The sequence below is a fragment of the Haliotis asinina genome, chromosome 2, assembly GCF_037392515.1.
Source record: "Haliotis asinina isolate JCU_RB_2024 chromosome 2, JCU_Hal_asi_v2, whole genome shotgun sequence".
NCBI lineage: Eukaryota > Metazoa > Mollusca > Gastropoda > Lepetellida > Haliotidae > Haliotis > Haliotis asinina.
The window spans coordinates 58,395,904-58,420,387 of record NC_090281.1 but is presented as its reverse complement, the minus strand read 5'-3'; the positions used below and the strand labels follow the sequence as shown (position 1 = coordinate 58,420,387).

General features: G+C 41.3%; 2 protein-coding genes across 3 annotated transcripts; both read left to right on the top strand.

Moving 5' to 3' along the window:
- The first annotated feature begins 477 nt into the window (after positions 1 to 477).
- Positions 478 to 13,505, top strand: LOC137273997 (sodium- and chloride-dependent glycine transporter 1-like). Of its 2 annotated transcripts, none has more exons than XM_067806944.1 (15): positions 478 to 832; positions 1,970 to 2,099; positions 2,380 to 2,511; positions 2,926 to 3,147; positions 3,910 to 4,075; positions 4,975 to 5,113; positions 5,716 to 5,850; positions 6,048 to 6,151; positions 6,310 to 6,434; positions 6,545 to 6,657; positions 7,030 to 7,161; positions 8,932 to 9,031; positions 9,364 to 9,506; positions 9,840 to 9,995; positions 10,621 to 13,505. In XM_067806944.1, the coding sequence occupies exons 1-15, from the start codon at positions 797 to 799 to the stop codon at positions 10,927 to 10,929; spliced, it is 2,142 nt and encodes a 713-aa protein (XP_067663045.1). In that variant the 5' UTR covers positions 478 to 796; the 3' UTR covers positions 10,930 to 13,505. The 2 variants fall into 2 exon arrangements, with proteins under 2 accessions (XP_067663045.1, XP_067663046.1); XM_067806945.1 differs by having other exon boundaries at positions 10,624 to 13,025.
- LOC137271913 (sodium- and chloride-dependent glycine transporter 1-like) lies at positions 12,328 to 24,462 on the top strand. The gene is made up of 15 exons (XM_067804297.1): positions 12,328 to 12,339; positions 13,164 to 13,284; positions 14,274 to 14,405; positions 15,358 to 15,576; positions 16,084 to 16,249; positions 17,167 to 17,305; positions 17,664 to 17,798; positions 18,575 to 18,678; positions 18,867 to 18,991; positions 19,293 to 19,405; positions 20,135 to 20,266; positions 21,281 to 21,380; positions 22,775 to 22,917; positions 23,499 to 23,654; positions 24,253 to 24,462. The coding sequence occupies exons 1-15, from the start codon at positions 12,328 to 12,330 to the stop codon at positions 24,460 to 24,462; spliced, it is 2,007 nt and encodes a 668-aa protein (XP_067660398.1).
- The last annotated feature ends 22 nt before the right edge of the window (positions 24,463 to 24,484 follow it).

The window sequence follows — 24,484 nt, the reverse complement described above, 5'->3', positions numbered from 1 at the left end:
CATTCTCCGAATCATGACAATGGACAATTTACAAAAACACGTTGGGTTTAACGGATGTGTCTATCTTACTTTAATTATGTAACTCGCACAGGCCAGACGAACCGATTACCTTAAAGGCATACTTGAGAAAATCAAAACCTTGACAGTTTGAATTCTGTTTTAAATTCGTAAATTAATCCGGAAAAATGTTTACAGAAATTATCGAAACAGTGTTAGGCATTTCACACTGGTGTAATATACGATTACAACCAAACCACGATGACCTGATTTTGAAAAGCATTAGAAGATTTAAGCCTTTAAGTTCACAAACGTTTTAAGTACAACATGTTCAGTTCCTCCTAAAGTCATTTACAAAATGGATATTACGGCGCTATTTTACACATGCGTTTTGCTTTCATGTTGATTGTTGTTATTTTTATTGATTTAGTTGGGTGTTACTTTATTTTTATTTTTTAATGATTGTTTTATTTGGGGGCGGAAGGGGAGGGTGGGGGTGGGGACTTTGTCACGCTAATATTTCACAAGAGTTTTGATCAGGGATAAAGGGACGGGGCTACATCTAAGGTGCAACAACTTGATTTTTGAGGAGATAATGAATAAATAGTGTTCACGTGTATAAATATTGTTCATTTTTTGCCTTTTTATTATTATGTGGCATTGTAGTTGCCACGCGCTGGCTTCTGAACCGTGCATCCGGGTCCTTGGCTCATGCAGCTCGTGATCCGGAGTGCTTACAGGTCACATGATCAGTCCATTGCACGTGTGTTTTCCCTGAACACAGCTGCATCTATTCATCATGCGGCAAACTTACCACCACACACTCCTAGAACAGGTTTGTTTATTTATTTATTTATTTGCGGCCGCACTCAACAACATCCCATTTATGTGGCGCCAGGTGTAATAATCGAGTCTGGACCTGACAATCCAGTGATCAGCATCACCCAGAACATGTTGTTGTTCCTGACTATGCATGACGTTTGCCTTCTAATGGTTATAGAGGTCGATTATGAATATGAATAATATCTGATACCTATAACATACCATGTCGCTTTTGATGAGGAGTTTCTGAACTGTATTCGTTTAGGTAAGTCAACAAACAACAACTGTGTACAACAAGCATAGATTTAAATGGAAGGATATGTTCCCCCCTAGCGATGATCGAGTAGTGCGTTGTGTGACGTATAACCAACCCCCTCAGATGGCCTGACATAATTCCGTTGCTCGTGGATTCAGTGCCTGGTTTTTGTATCCCGACTGCTACCACGATACCAGCGTTGATGCAGCCTTTGTTTGTGTATCCAAAGACGTATATTCACGTGAATATACGTCTTTTATGTATCCTGTGACGTGCATTGCCACGATGACCTACAATTCAATGAATGTTTGTTTATGGTAGCCTCCATGGACCCAAATAATATAAATAATTGCTTCATACTTCAAGGCTTCAACCTTAACTAAGTGATGTAAGTGTGCAAAGAGTTTGTAATTCGAATAATATATAGTGAAAAAATAAACTAGTACACACTGAACATTTTCTTCCAAATTTACAGTGCAAAGCTGATAAGTATAGTTATCACTCCGCCACAACTGGGTACTTCATGCATAACTGGAGATGACGGCTTTCCACCTCAATGCCGATTCTCGTCCTATTCAAGTTGTATGTTGCAATTCGCAACTGTCTAACATCGATCGAAACATTATCACCGCATGTTGGAGACTGCAGACTTGGGTGTAATACGTCAATCGAAGAATAATAGCTCCGATACACTCTCTGTAAGGAGATTGACGACATTATTCCCTAAAATAGCATTTTCAAAGTACTCTTGTTTCAGAATAATTGGTTATGCTACAGAAACCATACACCTGTACGTTCTTGTGTCTGAGGAGAGAACATTCTTCGTGTTCTTGTCTTTATACATGGAACACCCGTAAACCTTCACGTTCTTGAATGACACGCTCTTGTCTCTAGGGAGATCAGAAGACAGAGGAGAGAGGGACGTGGGGAGGCAGGTTCGAGTTCCTGCTGTCCTGTGTGGGCTACGCTGTGGGGCTGGGCAATGTCTGGAGGTTCCCCTACCTCTGCTACAGAAATGGAGGAGGTCAGAGTTGATGTTAATTTAAATCAAATAGTACTTGAAGAGAGACAAGACTCTGCAGGTCTCACCATCTTCAAGTCTTTCAAACGACCCTTTGTTTCATTAAAATGTCAGTTAATGGCATTGAGTCAATGATCACCTGCATACAAAGAGAAACTGTATTCTTTACACAATGGAGAAACCTACGAAGGAATTAAAATACTGAAATCCATAATATAACCATAAAGTTTCACTTGCTCACGAAACGTCATAATTTGTTTTTTTTAAGTAAATTATTTTTCAGCCACCTTCCTCATCCCCTACGTCATCATGTTGGTCATTGCTGGTCTGCCATTATTCTTCCTGGAGCTGGCCGTGGGTCAGTTCGCCTCCGAGGGGCCGATCACTGTGTGGAAGGTCAGCCCTGCGTTCCATGGTATGTAGACATATTTCACACTGAGTAGCTCACAACTCCTAAGCAAAGTTTGTTGTGTCTGTGATAGTGGCCACATATGATACACCAGCAGTATTCCTTCATTAAAAGGCAGGGTGGTTGGTTAGCCTGGTAGTTAAAGCGCTCGCTCCTAGCGCCGAGGCCCCCTGTTCGATTCCCCAAATGGGTTCAGTGTGTCCATTTCCGATATTGCTGAAATACTGCTTAAAGCGGAGTAAAACTAAACTCAATCTCACTCACTCACCCATCCACCCACCCACGAATGCTTCAGTTAAGTTGCCACTTGTGTTATATATAATATTGCAATCATATTACTGTCATGCTCATACCTATAATAGAACATGCTCAGAATCTTTTCTTGTAAATGTGTCATGCTGATACACAAAATTATTCCAGGTATTGGATTTGCCATGGTGACCATCAGCGGCATGGTGTGCATCTACTACAACGTCATCATCATGTACGCCATCTACTACATGTTCGTCAGCTTCGTCAGCCTGGATGGCTCAGTGCCCTGGGGGTCGTGTGGCAATCCCTGGAACACCGACTCGTGTAGATCGGAGCCGTATCCAGCACTCGATACCATGGATGAATCCACGAAGATGGAAAAACTATATAGTACGTATACTATTACAGGAATCTTGGTCCCGCCCTGTGAGTAGGTGGGTATTGTTAAACATTCCAACAACATTCCAGCAATATCACAGCTCAGGACTCCTGATATGGCCTTCACATATTGTATCCATATGGGAAATCTAACCCAAGTCTTCTGCGTGAAGACTCATAGTTGTAGTCCCACCGATTCCCCTTATGTCACACGCGGTAGGAAGACATCTATAAGACAGCTAGACAGACAGACAGACAGACATATAGGGACGCGTCTGTTAATTTACGAGTTGTAAACTGGATGAAGGTTGACAAATAAGTATGCCTGATCTTAAACTCGACAGATCATCTGTATTTGAAATTTTCGAACATGTTATTTGTAACAATTTAAACGCTTCCTTTTCAAGAGTAATTGGCCCCGGGACTAGATATGCATTAAAAATCGTCTTAGATTTGGTCTGAAGGAACCATTGCTTTTTCTTCATAGGTGAATATAAGGGTCGGGTGGTGACGATCGTTGATATGGTTGACGACATTCTATCGTATCCCAGTTGCATAGATTGATGCTCATAATGTTGATCACTGACTGATGTGGTTCAGACTCGATTATTTACAGACCGACGCCATATAGCTGGAAATCAACAACCACCCACCCACCCACACACACACACACACACACACACACACACACACACACACACACACACACTAATAATGAATAAGAAAATAGAATAAACACCGAGATTCAGAATGCTATACTTATGTTTCTTTCAGGCCAGCTGTACAACGTGACCTGTGTGGGCGACCTCCTTGGCAACTTCTCCTCCATGTACAACAGCACCTTCACCGACCCCTCCCACCTGAACTCCTCCATGGTCGTCAGTGACGTCAACAAGGAGTGCAGGATCCGATACGTTTCACCAAGTGCAGAATACTGGGAGTGGGTGGTTTTGTGAAACTATTGGAGAAAACTGACAACAGTATACCCGTGGTATCCGTAGTTCTTGTCAGTCTTACATCGTTCGGTCAGTACATTGTTGATTGGATGTAGCTTTAGGTATGAGAAGCTGTGAGTGAGTATAGGTTTATGCCTCTTCTAGAACTAAACCAACTTTCAGTCACGGAATGTTATAGCTACCACCGTTTGTAATCGCAGAATTTTTGTACTTATAAGGTAAACAGCTAATATTACCTAGCTACGGTAGCAGCTGATGAGACGGTATAAATCCAACTATCGAGCCATGACGGAAGCAGTAGTATTGTAGGTCTCTAGTACGATGCCCTTACTTCCGTTGCTAGCGATCACTTGCCAATTTTTGTCTCCTGCCGTTTTTTGTGTGCTTTTAATTCTCATAGATCTAGAATTATTAAATATGTGATAACCTGGTAATTTTACTGTCCTTCGTTGAAAGGATTTTATAAGTCATATGGATTTTGGTTACATGTTAATTCTAAATATTTACCTAGTTTTAGTAACGATATGGGTATAGCTGAAATATGGCCGATGTGACTATACATGATCCAGCTATATCACAGCAGGGGACACAGAAATGGGCTTGACGCATTGTGTTCATGTCAGGAATCGAACCCGAACCCGGGTGTCGAGCGAACATTTTACTAATTATGCTACCCCGCCGTCCGAACTGCGAGGGGCATTAGGATTACAGTTATACAGTGTTATCCCTGTTTGTAAGTAGATCATTAAAATATGCACTATATATTATCCGATTCCCAGGTGCACGAGTTTGTAGCAGAGATTTCTTATGATAACGGACATTGATGTTTTATTTTTGTACAACCGCGGAACACATACTAGGTATTTTACTATGTAAATTTTAGACGTGCTGTCCTGCGTGTTCACGAAGCCGATGGGTTTGAAGACATGGGAAACATCAGTCTGAAGAACGTTGCCTGTCTTCTGGTCGCCTGGACCATTATCTTCCTGTGCATCATGAAGGGGGTGAAGTCTTCTGGCAAGGTTTGACCTTTCACGATTTGTATGCCCTACCACTGACTACATGAGGACACCAGCTGGGTAACAATGAATGGAGGGGCCGTGGGGTAGCCTAGTGGTTGTTGCGTTCGTTCGTCACGCCGAACACCCGGGTTCTGTTCCACACTTGTGTGAAGCCCCAGACTCATTCACTGTGTTCTATATAACTGGAATAAGGTTGATGCTTGCCGAGTAGTTGGGTTCACAAAGGTTTGTAAGCATAGATCCAAATTGGTTTGTGGGCGTATCTGGCAGCCTTTGCTTGGGCACCTAGTATGACCTATCGTTCTTAAAACGTATTGACATAGAGTAGGTTACTATCCCAAACAGATGTTCATATGAGACGAGTAACTTTGTAACTATCTGAACCTGTCCTCAGTCTCCCATGGCGACTAACGCGATCGGGTGATCAGGTTTGCCGACTTGGTCGACACGTCATCGTATCCCAGTGCTCATGTCGTTGATCAATGGATTGTCTGGTCCAGACGAATATTTGGAATATCGCTGAACTCACTCACTCTTACACTCTTTACACATGTATAAATTCTCGGCTGAGAAAAAGAGTAACCCATCAACTCTTTCCCCAGGTCGTGTACTTCACCGCCACCTTCCCCTACATCATCTTGGTAGTCCTGCTTATCAGAGGCCTGACTCTAGAGGGATACGAAAAGGGCATTACATTCTACATGACTCCACAGGTCCATAGGTTGACTGAGGCCAAGGTGACTAAAACTAAACGTCAAACATAATTTTCTGACGTTATGTTTGGAAAAGACAAAAATGCATTTTTCAAAATTTGTTTGTTCATTTTCTGTCAAAAAGACAAATCAATGTGAAGAAAATCACGAACAATGCTAAATAAGTCTTCTCACAAATTCGTTGCACTTACTGTTGCCATGTCTCCCTCTTAACCTGAGAGGTATGGGGTGATGCAGCCACTCAGATCTTCTACTCACTGGGAGCTGGATTCGGTGGGCTCTTGACCATGTCCAGTTTCAATAAGTTTAAGAACAACTGTGAAAGGTAAGTGGGAAAAGCGTTCGATAGCTTCAGCAATCTTAAACTTAAATCAGACGGCGACATCACCTCCAACTATTTCAAGGACTCACTCATTAATATGTACTCTGTTTATTAATTGTCTCTACATATTTTGTTCATTAATTACTTAATTGGTCTTTCAGGGATGCCCTCATCGTCGGCATCATCAACTGCGGCACCAGCGTGTTCGCGGGCTTCGCCATCTTCTCCCTCTTGGGTTTCATGGCTCACACCACCAACCAGGATGTAGAGAGTGTGGTCGACCAAGGTGATTTGTTCTCTTTATATGGTAATGACGTTGGTGCCTCTGACACCACAGAATGTTTCCAGTGACCAAACACTTCCTCTTTCCCAGCAGTACTTAATTCTTGGTTTCAGGACCCGGCCTTGCGTTTATAGCTTACCCAGAAGGCCTAGCTAAACTTCCGATGTCCTCATTGTGGGCCTTCCTGTTCTTCTTCATGCTGCTCACTCTCGGCATGGACAGCCAGGTTGGCATCACTGATGAAAGGTTCCAATATTTAGGAGGGAGGCGGGGTAGCCTGGTCATTAAAGCGTTCGCTCGTCACGCCGATACACGAGTTTGCCATATTGGTGAAATATGTGAAGTTCATTTCTAGTGTCATCCGCCGTGGTATTGCTAAAATGGAGGTAAAACTAATTTCGTTCACTCAGTACTCAAGATTGATACACACTCCCATTATTCGGATAGCTGGAATGTTCCTACGTGCAACGTTAAAACCAGCGCAGATATTTAAAGTTTACACATGTCGTATGATAGCAGTTAGTGTTTAAATGGAATAGTACGTGTTGCAATGTATTGCTTTTTGTTGGAAAACTTTTCTTCTGTATGTATACCACAGTTCGTCATGATGGAGACGTTGATCAGCGGCATCAGTGACATCTTCCCACGTTTCCTGAGGTCACATAAAACGTCTTTCACCGCCTTCTGTTGTGTGATTGGCTTTCTGCTCGGACTGCCGCAAGTCACAAAGGTAAATGTCACAGCAGCTTTGCTGCCAGTATACGGTGGCCGGGTGTAAAAACCTTTGTGTCAACTTTGTGCGCAGACCCTTTCCGTGTTGTCACAACCCCCAAGTGTGCCCAAGAGGTGCTCCCCAGGGAGTTGACAGTGATAATACGATGTGACGCTGAGATCGACATCCAATGATCGAGGGAAACAAATACTAGCACATTGAGTAAGCAATAGTTACATGGTTAGGTGCGGTATGTAAATACCCTATAGAAATACCCTATAGCCAACCATCGACCATTCCAGATTGCCCGCTCTTGGGTTTCAGTAGGACCTACCAATATGGGTTCGAATCCCGCCTTGCGCTGATCAAGTTGTGAATTTAAACGCATCCCACCTGTGCTTTCTTTTCATAGCGATAATTAACTCACATTTGCATTACTTCAGTCTACGCTTTGGGAGGAGGAAAATGGCCCCTTTGCAACTTGAAAACTTTTTATAGTGACCTTAAACCCAAATCATTTTCATACTTATTTGGTCTTGCATTGTCAATCAGTACCTAGTCGGTCTTTGTCCAACTTATGAACCAAAACAAACATGAAAGAACATTTATGAACGTGTGCGTGTTTTTCACTTCCTCTTCATGATGAAATCGATAAAAACTTTAAGAGGTGGACGTAAAATACTTCTCACTGACCTACGCGTACTTGAAATTTCAATTCTTAAACAGTCTCAAACTTCAGCCTTGTGGTTGAAGGTCGATGTACAAGCCTAATGGTTAACGCATTTTACGCTCGTCACGCGGATGACCCGGCTTCGATTCCCCACATGGGCACAATGTGTGAAGTCCATTTCTGGTGTCCCCTGCGTTAGTATTGATGGAATATTGCTAAAAGCGTCGTAAAACGATACTTGGTACACCACTCACCTTGTTCAGTCCTTGGGCTTCGGACCCATTTAACCCTGTAAAATACAGGCATCCATGTTTGATTTAATCTCAATCTATAAATTTCCTCAAAATACAACTTGGTAGTTTTTCAATAACCAATACCATCTTTTAGCTGTCATCGTGGGTGTTTTTTCAATTTGGAATTTTCTATTAGTTTGACCTTTACACGCATAAACATTTATATACTCATAAATCAGTTACGTAGCCGATTCTTGGGTGCTTGTTTCATGGAAGTAAGTGCAGAACTGGAGTTGTGAGCACTCACGGAATTGACGTATATGGCAGGTATACTACTGGTATTCAGGGGTCATATACTATACGTCATCAGTAATGGTTCCCGGACCTTTTAACTGCAGGAATGGGTGTGTTCACTTCAAATGGCAGTGCGCATAACAGGAAATTTGTTTTCAAGGATAGTTGTCTGTTAGTACCTGTATATGATAACGATATGCCGCACACAAGTCGTCAACAACTCCGCAACCGAGTTAGTGTAAATGCTCTTGTTACAATATCTCGCAATGAAAAATTATCAAAGTAACACTGTACAGCGGATTCAAATACAAGTTAGATAACATAGGTATGACAATGATCCAGAGACAATGGCTTCCAAAGATAAGCGAGCATCTTTCTGAGCGGCTGACTTTGTGTTCTGGTGATCTGGTGATGCCTGACTCCAAGAGTGTGGTTTCGAGTCCTGGATGGGACCCGAGTCAGCAAAAGTACTAGAATCTATACTTTACTATGGAAGTGTAAACCCTAGCATGTTTGATTATTTCGTCATGTAAAACATTAAGTTATAGGCGTTCGACTATTCATTAACGTTGAAACATTGCTTTCCTCCAGGGTGGCATCTACATGCTGACCCTGATGGACTGGTACTGTGGCAGCTACAACCTGATGCTGGTAGCTCTGGCAGAGATCGTCTGCCTCATGTATGTCTATCGTAAGTGTTTTTTTCCTAATATTCTAAGTAGGGGTAAATTTAAGAATGTGACCACACGGTGATTGGAAAGTGCAGGTAGTCATGTCCTGCACAACGTATACTGAGAGCACCTACTGTGACAAGTTTCTCTTCAAGATATATTTGTACCATGAAACAAAATTCACAGCCGCCTCACCAACGTAGTCTGTGCTAGCAAGACAAGATTGCGTAGATCTGCTTTATCTGACTGAATGTATTTTTTCTAACAAGTCTTGTGATACACTAATCAATCTAAATGTCTACTAACTACTTCTTGATCTGAAGCCCTTGATGCTGAAACGTTGTTGTTGAAGCTTTGGTTGGCTGGTTCTGGCCACAGCACGAAGGAAAGAAAACTCTGTTCCCTTTCATGGAGGACATTGAGATGATGATTGGCCACAAGCCCAACCCCTACTGGATCATCAACTGGGTTTTCCTAACTCCTGTCGCCATCCTTGTAAGTATTCCTAACAAGCCTAGCCACGAACTTCTCATGCTTCGTTTTGCTTCTTCTTGGGTATATTACAGCGCTGAGGAGCAGCGTGTAACATTGACAAAGTGCATAATTATACATGTATGTATGGGAAAACTTGATAACTATCAGTATTTGCACAATTTTACAAATGTACTTCAGACCGTAATAATTATTTCGTTACATAAAGTGCAAAGTCCCCCTGCGGTTTTATGTATTGTTATCAAACACTGATTTTACACGCCCAGATAGGTATTTTATTAGAAAGTAACTGTCCTCGATATGCCCTGTCGTAGTAATTGTCTTCAATTTTTTTAGTTCATCGTGGTCGTGTCGGCAACCCAGTACGCCCCAGCCAAATATGGCGACTACACATTTCCACCATGGACGGAAGGGATTGGCTGGTGCATGGTTGTCGCCCCTGTTGCTATGATACTCCTTGTTATGGCTATACAAATCTGCAGACTCGGGCTGGTGAGATTTCAACTGATGATAACGAGATTCAACGTGCAAAGGTTACCGTTCGACATTTGATTTAGGTTGGGTTTCAACAAAGCATGTTTTGTGCATTTTTTTAATTAAAGAAGGCACTAAACCCGAACAGACGTGAAAACACTCTGTCATATGACACCTGCACACTGACACAAACAGCAAAATTTCAGAAAAAGTCTCTGAGAGCAGTTTAGAGCATGGTAAACAAATCTGAAATCATGTATTATTAAACAAAGGAACGGCTGTGTGGGATTGGCATACTGAAAAAAAAAAAAGAACTAGGTTTGTGACACAAGCTCTTGGCAGTCAATACTTAACAGTATATAACGAGTGTTGACAGACGTCGATCTGGTCGACCCAATGGTGAAAACAAAACCCTTTCATCAGAGGTGCATGTGTTTGACCGGGTGGAATGTTATGTGCCACAGAGGTGGAAACTACATGCTCGAGGTCCACGTCTTATTCCACGGTTGACGGACTGTGTCTCTAGAGCCTCAGCGCAAGCTTTGTTTGATTTATACATTCAATCATTTTGTTAGATGTTTCTAACCATTTATTACCGAGAAATAAATGATAATATATATCATGTTTTTTTCGTTCCTTTCAGCAGAAAGCATTCAGCCCCACGGGCAGCTGGGGACCGGCTAATCCCGAGGATCAAACGGACAAGTACGCAAGTCTAAGGAACGAGCCCATCATGGTGTGCAGTATGAGCGACATCAAGCTGGACAGCCCTTCCTACATCGGCGGGGTGTACTCCTCTTCCCCAACTGGCGAAGGGAGCATCCCTCCCGTCACCGGTGGAGTGAACATGGACTCCCTTGCCTCCATCGGCGGTGTAGCCACTCCACTGCGTCATTTACCTTCACTGCAGGAACAGGAACGAGTGGGTCAAGAACTGGAGACCGCTGCTTGATGTCACAAAGCCCAACAGTTTGAGATGACCCTTACTTTCATACTTCGTGATGAAGATCATACATGTATCACCATTACGATGATACGATTTTTAACAATTTGCATGAATTTTTAGCATTGATGCCATCTAAATACCATCGACACTTCAAGCCTTAGAATGCTACATGGTTTTAACTCAACATTTACACATGTAAAGAGTACACAAGCCGCTTTCAAGTAGTTAACCATTGATAGTGCTATGTTCATACGGAATTCATATATTTTTACTCATCACGTTGATCAACAAACAGTATACAAACGAACCAGTAGGTGCATGTATAGGTGTCAAATGACACTGCTATAAAAATATTACCACTGTTTGAGTCAAATATGTTTGGTTGAATGTTTTATGAATAATTTTTGAAAGTGTATTTAAGATTTGATCTATATGCGTTGTTTTATGCTCTCGTGTCTGGAAACTTTCAGTTATTAAAGTATTTTTATATATGTATTCAGCGCCGTTATATATCGAGGGTGCATTGGGCACATCTGCCAGTTGCCACACAACGCCGTTCAGGAATCCCGCTTGAACCTAGTCCATACCAAGCGATGACTTTCGCTGACCTGGTTGACACATGTCATCGGTTCCCAAATGCGCAGATCGATGCTCATGTTGTTGATCACTGGAATGTCTGGTCCGGACTCGATTTTTTTACAGACCACCGCCCTATAGTTCGGATATTGCTGAGTGGCGTCGTAAACCTGAACTCACTCACTCACTATTTCATGATTTGCAATTTCAATAACCGAAAATGTAATAAGATTAAATATTTGTGTTGTTTAACTTTTTGTGATGAGTATAGATGCCCGTGTATTCAAATGCCCGATCCTAAACTTTAACAATGATGTTTGTGGAGTTGCCTGCATTTCTTATATCTTTACATTGCATTTGCTGCTCTATTGAACCAGATGAAACCATGGACCTGGTCAACAGGTTATGTAACTAATGCCACGTGCATTAAGGAATCCAAAAACATGCATGATAGTGGTGCGCAGCGTGTATTTGATTGTATACATTCAAAATATATGCAGATCCTTTAAGGTTTTGAGGTGTTTCCGTTCCTCACGTCGTAATATTGCTAAAATAGTGCTAAAAGTGACGTAACATTAAACTTATTCACTCACTGTTGGGCGCATCATGACCTCACAGCCTTGCTTGTTCTAGCCCATGCACGTGACGTCGCATAGGTATTTAGTGTAGTGTTCACGTCGTCACACACGTATGTAACACGCATGGTACACGTTATGCTAGGCGTGACTCACCATGATTTGTGCCCTTCAGTTGTCATTGCTGTTTCAATGACCCCAAAAATGTTGAGGTTCCCATGATTGCACTGCTTTCATATTACGACTTTCAGTAATGACGAGCAAGGTGAGTCCAGGTCTGACGCTTTGGAAAAAAAGATTCAAGTAATAACGATAACATGCCTTTTTTCTGTTCAGAAAGAAGGGTTTGGTTTTAACATTCAGAGATCTTCATAATTTCAGAGAAACCTGTTTTGGTGTTTTCCGTTGTATGTAGTGGACATGTATTGTTACATGTATAAAATGTTGAATATGTCTTTTGTTCTGATCCTTAGCAATATGTCCAATGTGCGTTTAACAACCATCATTCAACTGTAAATGTTACCTGACAGGTTGATGATCTTATCATATATACTGAAACTCTAAAACAGCGTGAGAGAAAAGTGCGAAACAGTTGCCTTGAAATAGTCATTGTGGCCGAACATTACATATCAGTATTGACAATGTCGGAGACAGTTTCAAGCAAGAGCCATATCTCTGTAAAACCGTTATATATGATAGGTCCTCAGAAGTGACATGAGTATGTAACACTTTAATTCCAAAAAGTTTGAGTTTTTTAGAAAATTAGTCCTCACAGAACTCCATACTCTCGAAAAAATATGTCAAATGCTGTTCTGATGTTGTCGTGTTTGGATTTTGACAAGTTCGTTTCTATTGCAGGAAGTAAAGTATAACTCTCCAGCTAACACGACAGGAAACCTCATTTCCGGTTTGATGAGAAAACTTCCGGTGTAGACAATACATATGCCTTGTTGACTCGAACTCTTAACTCTTAACTCTTTATTCCACACGACAATTGTTAATGCTTTAGAGTGTTAGTTCTTTCTGTGTATTGTATTTAAATCTCAAAGTATGTGTATCGTGACCATTGGTCAATGTATGTATGACCAGGAGAAAGTCGAGAGAGGGTCTTGGGGAGGCCGGTTCGAGTTCTTCCTGTCTTGTCTGGGGTATGCCATTGGCCTTGGAAATGTGTGGAGATTTCCCTACCTTTGCTACAGGAATGGTGGAGGTCAGTGTTCCCGTAAAACCACATACGTTTGTACAACGAGTGCAAAATAAAACACTTTTCTTGTTTTTGTGAAACATAACACCTTTATCCGAGGGATAAAACCATGGTTCCCGTAAAATCACATACGTTTGTAGAACGACGAGTTGCAAAATAAAACACTTTTCTTGTTTTTGTGAAACATAACACCTTTATCCGAGGGATAAAACCATGGTTTACTTTCATCCTTGCTTTCATGTCTTTTCCGAGGATGAGGATTTTAAAACGAATTACAACTTATTAAACCACGGGGAAGCCGTTCTTATCTAAGCGGAAATCTGAACATATCCGTGTAAAATCTAAGGACATTGTAACATCTATCTGCATGTGTGACATTTAGCCTGATTGGATCAACTGTAGGGTGATTAGCTTTGCCTAGAAACAGACTTTAGAGACATTGTGCCTGTGAGGATTCGGTCCTTGGCAAATCAATGCTTGAAAAAGGCAATATTTAATTCCTTCAAAGCTAATGGAAAATTCTAAAGTATGCACAAACGTTTAATCCTGTCACAACTAACGGGATCGGGTGGTCAGTATTGCTTATGCTGTTGTATCCCAACTACGTAGTGGGATGCTCATGATGTTAATCACTGGAATGTGAATAAGTCCAGACCACCGTCTTGTAACTGAAATATTACCAAACAAACATCGGTGTCCCAAACGAGGCTATAACGGTACGTATACGCTAACAAGCAAGAAACCTTACCGTAGATAGTCTACTCTTGGTGAACTGGAGATGTTATTGATATACACAACCAATAATATCCTTGTGGGAATCGAACCCGTGTGGCTGGACCACTTGCCCAACTACCCTTTTGGACAATAATGGTTACAAGAGTTATACTTCTTTCTGAGCAGGGGACCGCCGCCATCTCGCTGGAATATTGCGGAGTGCGGCGTAATACTAAACTCACTCACTCATTCTAAGTAGGGCTATCATATCCTATTTTCAGCCACGTTTCTTATCCCTTATATCATCATGTTGGTGGTGGCTGGTCTGCCGCTATTCTTCCTGGAGCTGGCCGTGGGTCAGTTTGCCTCCGAGGGACCGATCACAGTGTGGAAGGTCAGCCCTGCGTTCCATGGTAAGTCCATCTTTGTCTCTCCTATCAGCAGTTAGCAAGATATGTCGTAACATAATGGAGATACTAATCAGGTATTAACCGTGTTCATATGCACTGGACACGTGAAGGTAGAATAGGTCTTCAGCAACCCGTATTTGCCCTAAAAGGCGACTATGCTTGTAAGCGGCGACTGAGAGGATCGAGTAGTCTGGCTGGCTTGGTTGACACACATCATCGGTTCCCAAATGCACAAACAGTGGATGCTCATGCTGTTGATCACTGGATCTGCGGTCCAGGTTCGATTATTTATAGACTGCCATATATGTGGAATATTGCTGAGTGTGGAGTAAAACTAAACTCACTCACTCATTCACTCACTCACTTATATCCATGGATATACCGTTACATATTGCTCCACAGCTGCTCTAGATCTGGATACTAGTGACGCAAAATCAATGCTAAACTCACTGCAAATGATTTAATGGCCCATAAATCTCTGTGAAAATTAAACAACATGTTTTGACGGATAGATGTTTGTGCGAGGTTCCGTTGACCGCTGATCAATGAAATAGTACTGGTGTTTTAGATTATTGTTATGATAAAATACCAATCAGTATCTTTAAATACTGATTGATCTACCCATATGAATACGTTGATGATATTTTTACCATTTTGAATATATTATTTTATAAACGTAAGAAAGATAATGAATACTTTATGTACAAAAAGAGGTTCAAATATATATAAAATAATAAGGTGCCGAGATTAGTGTGTCAGCGCTGAGTTTAGGCTAGGCTGGGGCCGGTTGGGTAACCTAGTGGTTAACAATACCGGGTTCGATTCCCCAAATGGGGGCCGGTGGTTAAGAACATTTCCTGGTTTCCCTAGCCGTGGTATTCCTCCAACAAACTACTCCGTGAAGTTTCAGAGGTCATATTACCAGTACACCTGATCTGTTGACCTCATATTCCAGGCATCGGGGTTGCTATGGTGACAATCAGCGGCATGGTGTGCATCTACTACAACGTCGTCATCATGTACGCCATCTACTACATGTTCGTCAGCTTCGTCAGCCTGGATGGCTCAGTGCCCTGGGGGTCGTGTGGCAATCCCTGGAACACTAACGCCTGCAGGACGAGTTATCCGCCCTTAGAGCTCATGAATGAAACTTCCAAGATGGAGGTTCTTTCTTGTGAGATATACACACAAATATATCGCATTTGGTATATACCTAAGATGGGGAGTTTAGGAAGTCAAATTAATCTGCCAACTTGAGAAACCTGCATTAAGTGTTTACGGACATTTTATATTCGCAATATAAATTGAAATTATGCTTACTGAACCTTAATCCATTGTCGCCAAGTCGTTAACTAATGCCACCGATGTAGTAGTATATGTTCACTGTTTAGACAAATATCGTTTCCAGTTTATGATACTACTTGATAAAATCGTATCATGTTGCATAAAAAAACATATGCACATGATTTAGTTGGAATTTTAGTGGGCTCAACAGAAACGTATAATATTTACACTTACATTTATAAACTCCGTCCTAGGTTCAACTGACACATCTCTGATACTCTCAGCTTTTGAACCAAACCCTCTGAATAGTGTTTAACTGCATAAATTGAACCTACGTGTTTAAGAAGAAACCTGTCAGTTTTACAGTACAATCCTGACACAATTACTGATGTTCCAGCCAAGCTGTACAACAAAGACTGTGTAGTATCTCTACTTGATCGCATCTCCATCAGTTTCAACAACAGCTTCACCGACTTCTCGCAGCTCAATTCTTCCATGATCTTACATGATGCTACAAAGGACTGTCGGATACGGTTCACATCGCCCAGTGCCGAGTATTGGGAGTCAGTAAATATAGTCAACTTTAACATATTTCCCTGTATGAGGAGCAATAATCCAGCACCCCCAGCGTATCAGGTCTACATTTTGACGTATATACGAGCGTGTCTCTTGATACATTTCATGCTAACATATCAGAGACTAACATGCGGTGTAAAATAAATAACGCAAAAGAGGTTTTAAAATTATGCTTGCTTGTTGAATAACAGGAAGGACATGTAGCTTATGAATTTGAACTGTGTAACGTCGTTTCGTTACATTGACGCGGACGTGAACGAAGTCTAACGACATGGTTGATGGCACCCCACACCTTTACTCTTTTACCACTAAACCTGTTCACTTCTTGAATGCATAAAACCAGCATAATGTTCCCAGCGATGTCTGTAAACGCGCCTTTCGTGGCCTTGTGGGTTATACGGGTGGTGGGACAACCTAGAAGTAAAGCGTTCGCTCGTCTCGCCGAAAACCTGCGTTTAAGCCCATTCCTGGTATTGCCCTTCGTGATATTGCTGGGATGTAAAACCAAATTCATTCACTCACTCTTATGTCTTAGGTTGACGTGTATTGATTCTATATATTTATTTTTGTTTTGTATAGTTTTATGGGGGTATGGGTAGTGTGCGCCATATGTACATTTGACTTGCCTTATATTTACAGTTGGAATGCTCTCGTCGTCTCTAGTACTATTACTTGTTTCTCTTCTTTATTAAACGTAGGGGTCATATTTGTCTAGAAGCTTCTTTGCAAAGTGGGTGTATGTAGAGATATACAGTGTGCACCCACCCCCGCCCAAAACTACATACAGCAACGACTCGGCACAAGTGAAGCGAATAATGTGTTACATAATTTGGTATTTCATGTTAAGATCATCCGTCCATATTGTCATTCTGTCAAGCTGTGATTGTATCCTTGTGTGTTCAAGGCGGCATGTCCTCCGTCATCACGAAGCTGACGGCTTTGAAGATATGGGAAGCATCAGCCTGAAGAACGCTGCTTGTCTTGTGGTCCCCTGGATTATAATATTTGCTTGTGTCATGAAAGGAATCAAGTCCTCTGGAAAGGTTGGTGTCTTGTAGCAATTTAAACAATGTGTTAATTCAACTTCATATTTAAAACGTCTTTAAACACATATGTACAGTGATTGAGTTTAGTTTTACGCCGCGCTCAGCTATATTCCAGCTATATGGCGGCAGTCTGTGAATAATGTAGTCTGGACCAGACAATCAATCGATCAACAGCATGAGCCTCGTTCTGCGCAAATGAAAACCGATCACATGTGTCAACAAAGTCAGTTCCGTCAGTTGGCTCTTATGACAAGCATGGGTTACTGAAGGCCAATATTCTAACCTGAACCTTCACAGCTCCCACACTTGTATATGTATGGATTGACATTCTGTTTAAGGCTCCTTATACCTATAGGTTGTGTACTTCACTGCCACCTTCCCCTACATCATCCTGGTAGTCCTTTTGATCAGGGGCCTGACTCTCGAGGGATACGAAAAGGGCATACAGTTCTATATGACGCCACAGCTTCACAGGCTGACTGAGGCTAAGGTAAGGAGACTTATACAAAGATCAATCAAAAGTTCTTGCATATTTTATTATTAGTTCGATACACAGTTTGCATGTATTCATTCATTTACCAGCACATTTACAGTAAACACTGTACTCTTCTCAAATCTAATAAAACAGTTAACCATTTGGCCGTTTTAAACCTAAACAGCCTATGCTGCTGTCGTATAAATGCCCTAAGGAAGCACAAAAGTGCAAACATTCCATGCTTATAAAAGTTATCAGTAAAGAGGTATGGACATTATTTATACATAGACGAAAAGGAGCTATGGTTAAAAACTGAATATGGATGTGTGGCTATATTTTCAGACGTGGTTTGATCATTTGCAATGTTCAGCATATATTCATGACAAAACATTTACATCTGGACAAGTCATTTTTCGATATAAGCTTACTGTTCAACTCTCAACCTTATCATATGCAACACGTTTGTTGTTGCAAATTATTAAGTGACGCATTTGATTGAGTACGCGTACATTCAAAATATTTTCAGACTATTGGTTGTATCAGCAAACTTCATGAAGACATTTGTAAATAGTAGACGAAAGTTATGTATAATATTCGAATGTAATATTTGTATTGCTCTTCCACAGAACATGTTTTGTGATGTCCGCTACATGTATATCTGCAAATTGGTTTATTTTGTGAACAGGCTATCCTGGAAAACAGGGGTTAGTCGTATGTGGCTCATTATTACTTCCAGCGTGTGTTATGGTGTGGAGACTGATGTCGTTTCATACACAAGCACTGTTATACAGGTATGGGGAGACGCAGCCACGCAGATCTTTTTCTCTCTGGGAGCTGGATTCGGATGTCTGTTGACCATGTCAAGTTACAACAAGTTTAAGAACAACTGTGAACGGTGAGATCCTGTGCTTATTGTTGGATTTTGTAAAACAATTCCTGGACCGTTTCTGTTTAACTATCAAATACAGGTAAAATATCACAGATGCATGTGTTTTCTCTGTAGATGTCGTTTCATCAAAGAATGTGTGCCATCGAATACGTGTACAATAAGCTTTTTTAACATTCAAATGCATTTCCTCTAAGGGATGCCGTAATAGTCGCCATCATCAACTGCTGCACCAGCGTGTTCGCCGGTTTCACCATATTCTCCCTCCTGGGTTCCATGGCTCATACCACCAACCAGGATGTGGAGAGTGTGGTCGACCAAGGTGAATACCAGTACAAAGGTTTAGATTATATTAAACATGGAATATTCGCTCTCCTTGGAAAATATTCCGTTAGGTGTAAACAAAAGAATAACCGTCAATGCAAAAGAACATGCCGTATTGACTATCCTAAGCGGCAAATTCCGTTTGGTGTAAGGGAAAAAATAGCCGTCAGTGCAAAACAACATGCCGTATTGACTAACCTCAGAAACTGTCCGACTGGTAGGAAGGAGAAAGTAACTGTCAAAATTATATGATATGTGGATCGCTGAATATTCACAGTGATCAAAACCAACATTTTCAGGACCTGGTTTGGCTTTCATTGCCTATCCAGAAGGTATTGCGCAACTTCCGGTGTCACCACTGTGGGCCTTCCTGTTCTTCTTCATGCTGTTTAATATTGGCCTCGACACTCAGGTTAGACACTCACTCGTAAATTACCTTTCACCAAAAACATTCATGGACATTTCTCAGCAAAAACTGTGTCTATTCACTTATGGAGTAACAGACCATAAAATAACGAAAACGTTTTTCAGGCAAATTGGGGGATTGGTTCACTTTGGCGTTGTAGTTGAAAGTGTTACGTTCAGGATGAATGTTTCTTGAAAAACACATCTGCGCAAGTATGGTGAAGGAGAGAGTGTGAAGGGTCGGGGTGGGGTGGGGGGAGAGAGATATGGAGGGAAGAAGGGAGAGAGAGGGAAAGAAAGAGAGAGGGAGGGAAAGAGAGAGAGGGGATGGAGTGAGGGAGGGGAGAGAGACAGAGACTGAAAGACTGAGGTTCGTTAAACCTTCGTTAAACCTTGCGCTTCTAGCAATATTTAGCATTGCAGGGAACACTAGAAATGGGCTTCAGGGATTGTTCTCATTTCATGACTCGAACCCATTGTCTTCGGGGTGGAACGCTTAGAGACGAGGCTACTCCACCACCCTGAAAGGCATAGCCCAAGTTCTAGAAGGAAGTGGAATATGCAACATGACCATGTATTACAGATATTTGATAGTAGACGATGGTAGAACTATATTTAGCTGGTAAAGAGACGTTAACGTTGATCTCTTAGTAAGATTCTGGATGTTATAATCGCCCCAGCTCATGATGTTTGTGCCGACACTTTGTGATAAATATGTAAACTGCATCAACCTCAGTTCGTCATGATGGAGACGTTGATCAGCGGCATCAGTGACATCTTCCCACGTTTCCTGAGGACGCACAAGGCTCCATTCGCTGCATTCTGCTGCTTTCTTGGATTTCTTCTCGGTCTGCCCCAAGTTACAAAGGTATGTAAGTCTCAAACTAGACAACAAGTGAGCTTATTCCATGGCATTTTGAAAAAGGTCTATAAAATAGCATAATAATATTACAAAGGCATCCATGCGAAAGAAAATACACAGTGATTTATCATTCACTTGTGTGTGACCAGTTCTGAACACTGCGCTGTGTTGAGCTGAGCAGAGTGGGAAATTGCATTGACTTGTGTTGTTTTGCCATTGATGTGACCCGGTTGCGATGAGGCTTAAGTCGGGGATTTGAACATTTCATATCATGATGATTCATGTTCAAGGGCTGTTTCATCATGGCTACATAATTCAACGCTTTTTCAGGCTTTTCATAACGTTTCTGGTAGGACAGTGGAGTGCATTTCCGAAACAGATTCCGATATGAAAGGGTTGTCGGGTTCGCTGGTAACGCTGAAGACCCGGGTTTGATTCACCACACTGGGTAGAATGTGTGACCCCCATGTTTGTTGTCCCCCGGATTGTCTCGTTTGCTTTCATATCGTTGTCTTAATGTAGAAGCACTGATAAGCGGCAGCATACACTTACGTTTTTACAAATTAAAAGGTCCTCACGGCAATGTCATCCTTTCATATTTCCTGAACACCAGGTGTCACTCGTCTTCTGTCATAATTTTCAGAAATACATGTATACCTCTAAAATGTCACGTCACCTCAACGTACCTACACTATCACCAAAGACGTGAACACCTGGTGTCATCACTTGTTTTCAGTGATACAATATCAGTATATCCATTTGACTATCCATTTGACTATCCATTTGACGTCCTATGGAACTCTTCTGCAGATAATCGAGACCTTATAGTTTTCATATCTAATACAAGAAATATGTTTTTATGTAATATTACAGTAGATGATTATGGATAATCGAGACCTTATAGTTTTCATATCTAATACAAGAAATATGTTTTTATGTAATATTACAGTAGATGATTACGGATAAATCCATGACATATGATAATGTTTAAAAAACACAGTGAAACACTTCTTCCCCCAGGGTGGTGTTTACATGCTGACACTGATGGATTGGTACGGTGGCAGCTATAGCGTGATGTTTGTGGCTCTGGCGGAGATCATCTGCCTCATGTATGTCTACCGTAAGTACTTAATCTTCTCAAGTTTATATACAAAGGCGGCCGCGAATATCATTACACTCGTGTCTTTTTCGCTAGCCCCAGTCTTGAACACATCGGAACGTGAACGTTAATGAACGTATGCACAAACACAACGGCGGTTCCTGTTCCAGAGACATCATTGGTGGAGTATTGCGATGTAGAACTATACTCACTCGCTCACTCATGTTGCAGATGTTTTTTCTCTGATATGATATCTTTAATCAAAAACTGGCAACTCCACGTTAAAAGGTCACGTCTAGCAAATTTTGACCGCCCAGTATTCATTAAACATAAATCGGATTTGAGGCAATGGGATGGTATCCTTTTAAAACAAATTTGACTCACGTGATAAATACTCCCCTTTAACAAATTCGGAATTATAGTTTCCATTTGGAACTGTCCGTTAGCGTTCACTTTCTAGATAATGAAATCAGACTGATTGCTTGACGTGACCTCTCAAGGGAGGTTACACTTACTGTCGGTGTTAAGAAGAGTCACACCACACGACGAAGATATGTCAAATCGCAGGTTTATTGCAAATTTATCTTCACTTTTTGTAAGTTTGCTTCCTTATTCAAATCATGTTTTTCTTTACGTTGTGATTGCTGTAAAATGGGTTATTTTTAAATGACAGATATTAATATGAGTTTAGATTATACTTATATATTACTGCACTGACATAACACAATAATTAATATCCACGTTGTGTAAACCTTAGCCTCATGGTCGAAACCCAATCAGATCAAACCCTCACTGACTGTTGACCTTTAACTTTATGTTGGTTCTGTAAAGTATTGCTTCCTTTTTCTGTTAGCATTAACCTTCCTATGTTTTCTCTCTGTGTACAGCAAAGTACACTTATAACGAACTTACAGGACCACCTTATAATAGTTCATTACAAGAGGTGGTTTTTACGCGACTCGACTAAAAGATACACCTGAAGATCTGGGTTAGAACTGGCCTTCAGTAACCCATGCCTGTCATAAGAGGCAACTAACTGGGTCAGGTGGCCAGGTTCACTGACTTGGTTGACACATGTCATCGTATTCCAGCTGAGTAGATCGATGCTCATGCTGTTAATCACTGGCTTGTCTAATCCAGACTTGAGTATTTACAGATCGCAGCCAGTAGCTGGAATATTGCTGCATGTGGTGTGAACCTAAACTCACTCACACATTCATTCATTTCGACTAAAATTTACAACAAAGGACCGACACACACAGTTCGTTATATCCACCAGTTGGTTGTAGGCGTTTTCGTTTTAAGTAGACTTTACTGTATATCTGTCCACACTAGTGTGTCAAGCTTATGCAGTAGGAAGTAGAATCTAATAATTTCAACAGAAGAAAGTTTCTCACGTGTTGTAACCATTTAAGCTTTGGTTGGCTGGTTCTGGCCTCGAGGTGAGAATAGGAAGAGTCTCCTCCCTTTCATGGAGGACATCGAGATGATGATTGGCCACAAGCCCAACCCCTACTGGATCATCAACTGGGTCTTCCTGACACCTGGTGTCATCCTCGTAAGCGTTCGAACTCTGGAAGACTTCGCTAACAGTTCGCAGTTTGAAACACATGGTTATACCAAAATGCATATAAATTGCTAATTAAGCAATTAATTATCATTTAGATATTTTCAGAAGTCCACATTGAATGTATACGTGAATAGGTGTAACTTTGTTTTATATTTGCTTAGAATGTTAAATGGTATGGATATCTGCTCATTACGATCCTAGTACAAATTCCCTTTTAGTAAGTACCAGTTTCAATTTGGCGTCACGAGGGCATCATTTGTTATGTGTTACACGTAGCCACCAAATCATGAACATGGTCCTGTCGGTTAGTAAAAGATAAAATGCAGACAAAATTATCTGAGTAATGCTCTTGATTTTCATTTATTGTGATTCTTATAACAAAGTTCTTGCTTTCTGTGAACATGTGGCAGCTACTGTTTGAAAGAAAGCCAAATATTTAACATTCTTGAAAAGAACTCTCGTAGATCAGTGGAGGTTTGGATAAATAACAATATGTACAAAAAGAGTTTCAAGCATATTTTGAGAGGCAGTAATTGAGAGACAAATGAAAATGTTGTTTCTGTTTGAAGTTCATCGTGATAGTGTCAGCCTCTCAATACACCCCGGCTTCCTATGGAGACTACACGTTCCCGCCGTGGGCTGAGGCGATTGGCTGGTGCATGGTTGTCGCCCCTGTTGCTGGGATACTCCTCGTTATGGCTCTACAAGTCTGCAGACAGGGACTGGTAATGATGTTATTAGCAACTGGATTCCGATGTATGATGCGTGATAAAACATACATAGCAGAGCCATGTGCCAATTTGGTGGGTTAGTCCAGTGGTTGAATCGTTGAAATACCCCGCCTTAGGTTCAGGTTCGATTCTCCCTATGGGTAGAGCCATTTCCATGCATCACTCGCTGTTATATGGTTTTTATATTGGTAAAGGCAGCTTAGTAGCACACTGTTTGACTAAATCCACATACTTACAGATTTTGAGAGTACATGAGGACACATACAAAATGGCAGTAAGGCATGTTTGTGTTTGGAAAATATTCGTTAAAAGGCTACTGGTATTTCACATGTAATTTCTATTCCCGTTTATGAAAAGCATGTTTTTTTCTGTTTGTGAGTTTTTTGTGGACATAAACATTTGCTGTATTGCTTGGTCACACACACACACACACACACACACACACACACACACACACACACACACACACACACACACACACACACACACACACACACACACACACACACACACACACACACACACACACACACTTACTTTAATCATGTACCATACATTGTTTACTATGACACATTCAATCTTAACCACACAGTTGAAAGCCTTCAGCCCAACACAAGGCTGGGGACCTGCACTTCCAGAACATCAAACGGGGAAATACGCCAGGAACACCGATGGAACTATGAAGGATTCTAACATGCCCCAAGACACAAGTGTTAAGATGACTGGGAGCCCCATCACCAGTATCGGTGTGGAAAACAAGGCATTCTTCACCAAAATAACCTACCCTACGTTGTTAAATTAGATGTTATAAACTTGTTTAACAA

Bases quoted from the DNA above. Each gene is read 5' to 3' on its own strand.
- LOC137273997 (XM_067806944.1), top strand. From the start codon at position 797: ATGCGGCAAACTTACCACCACACACTCCTAGAACAG. The intron at 2,100-2,379 runs GTCAGAGTTGAT...ATTATTTTTCAG, and splicing joins CTGCTACAGAAATGGAGGAG to CCACCTTCCTCATCCCCTAC. The intron at 5,114-5,715 runs GTTTGACCTTTC...CTCTTTCCCCAG, and splicing joins GGGTGAAGTCTTCTGGCAAG to GTCGTGTACTTCACCGCCAC.
- LOC137271913 (XM_067804297.1), top strand. The intron at 14,406-15,357 runs GTAAGTCCATCT...CTCATATTCCAG, and splicing joins GGTCAGCCCTGCGTTCCATG to GCATCGGGGTTGCTATGGTG. The intron at 17,799-18,574 runs GTAAGGAGACTT...ACTGTTATACAG, and splicing joins ACAGGCTGACTGAGGCTAAG to GTATGGGGAGACGCAGCCAC.